Source organism: Penaeus monodon, chromosome 31, assembly GCF_015228065.2.
Source record: "Penaeus monodon isolate SGIC_2016 chromosome 31, NSTDA_Pmon_1, whole genome shotgun sequence".
Taxonomy (NCBI): domain Eukaryota; kingdom Metazoa; phylum Arthropoda; class Malacostraca; order Decapoda; family Penaeidae; genus Penaeus; species Penaeus monodon.
In genome coordinates, this window is record NC_051416.1 from 13,288,185 (window position 1) to 13,288,982 (window position 798).

The 798-nt window shown below is 37.7% G+C and overlaps 1 protein-coding gene across 1 annotated transcript in view; it reads left to right on the forward strand.

The window, feature by feature from the left end:
• Positions 1 to 798, forward strand: part of LOC119592898 (collagen alpha-1(I) chain-like) — a gene marked incomplete at its 3' end in the record, with an annotated part of 11,365 nt that overhangs the window by 1,122 nt on the left and 9,445 nt on the right. Inside the window, 1 exon segment of the mRNA XM_037941790.1 lies at positions 13 to 76. Coding sequence (XP_037797718.1) covers positions 13 to 76 — 64 coding nt within the window.

The following is a 798-nucleotide window of genomic DNA, read 5'->3' on the forward strand; positions in this document are numbered from 1 at the left end:
CGTCTTCCCTAGGCATTGTATCAGCTTCATTGATACTATACTCTCGCTAGACTATCGCATACCTCCAAACATGCTTGTAGTTCACGACAGAAACATGTTTACACAACACACTCCATTCTGTGAACATTTCGAAGGGTGTATGAATATATTGTGCACATGTGTTTGCTAGACTTCCTTCCCCCCCATCTCCCCTACCCCGCCCCGCCCCCTTTCCAACAGAGTTTTTTAAGCCTCTGTCAGTGCGTGGGTCTTCTTCTGTAGGCAACAGTATTGACGTGTTTAAATGCGAATGATAAATACCACAAAGGGAAGCCGTTAATAAAGGGAGTAGCTGTTGATACTAGAAGAATCAATCTGGATTATATACCAAATACAGTAATAAAATTTTTTTTTTTTTGTTTTGGTCAGGAGAGTCCTTACAACGAGTACATATATATAACACATATACCAGGTTCGAAAGGATGGTCTTCTTCTTTGGAGAAATATTACGAAATGCATTGCAAAGGCTCACATAGACGAGTAAAACATGCAGACCTTGCGACCAAAACACACCAGCATCATCATCTGTAAACAGCTAATTTTGTTGATTTAAACATTTATTGATATGTTTCACAGAATTATTGTTTACAGAGAGTTATTTCAGTCTGTACTTTACAGAATGACGTTCCATTCACCTTTTTCAGAAACAAAAACAAAAAAAGAGATGCAACCTCAGTCTTCATTCTAAGATGCACTGAATCTGCAATTGTATTATAAACAAAACAGGGCGAAAAAATATTAGCACGTTGTAAAACAAAC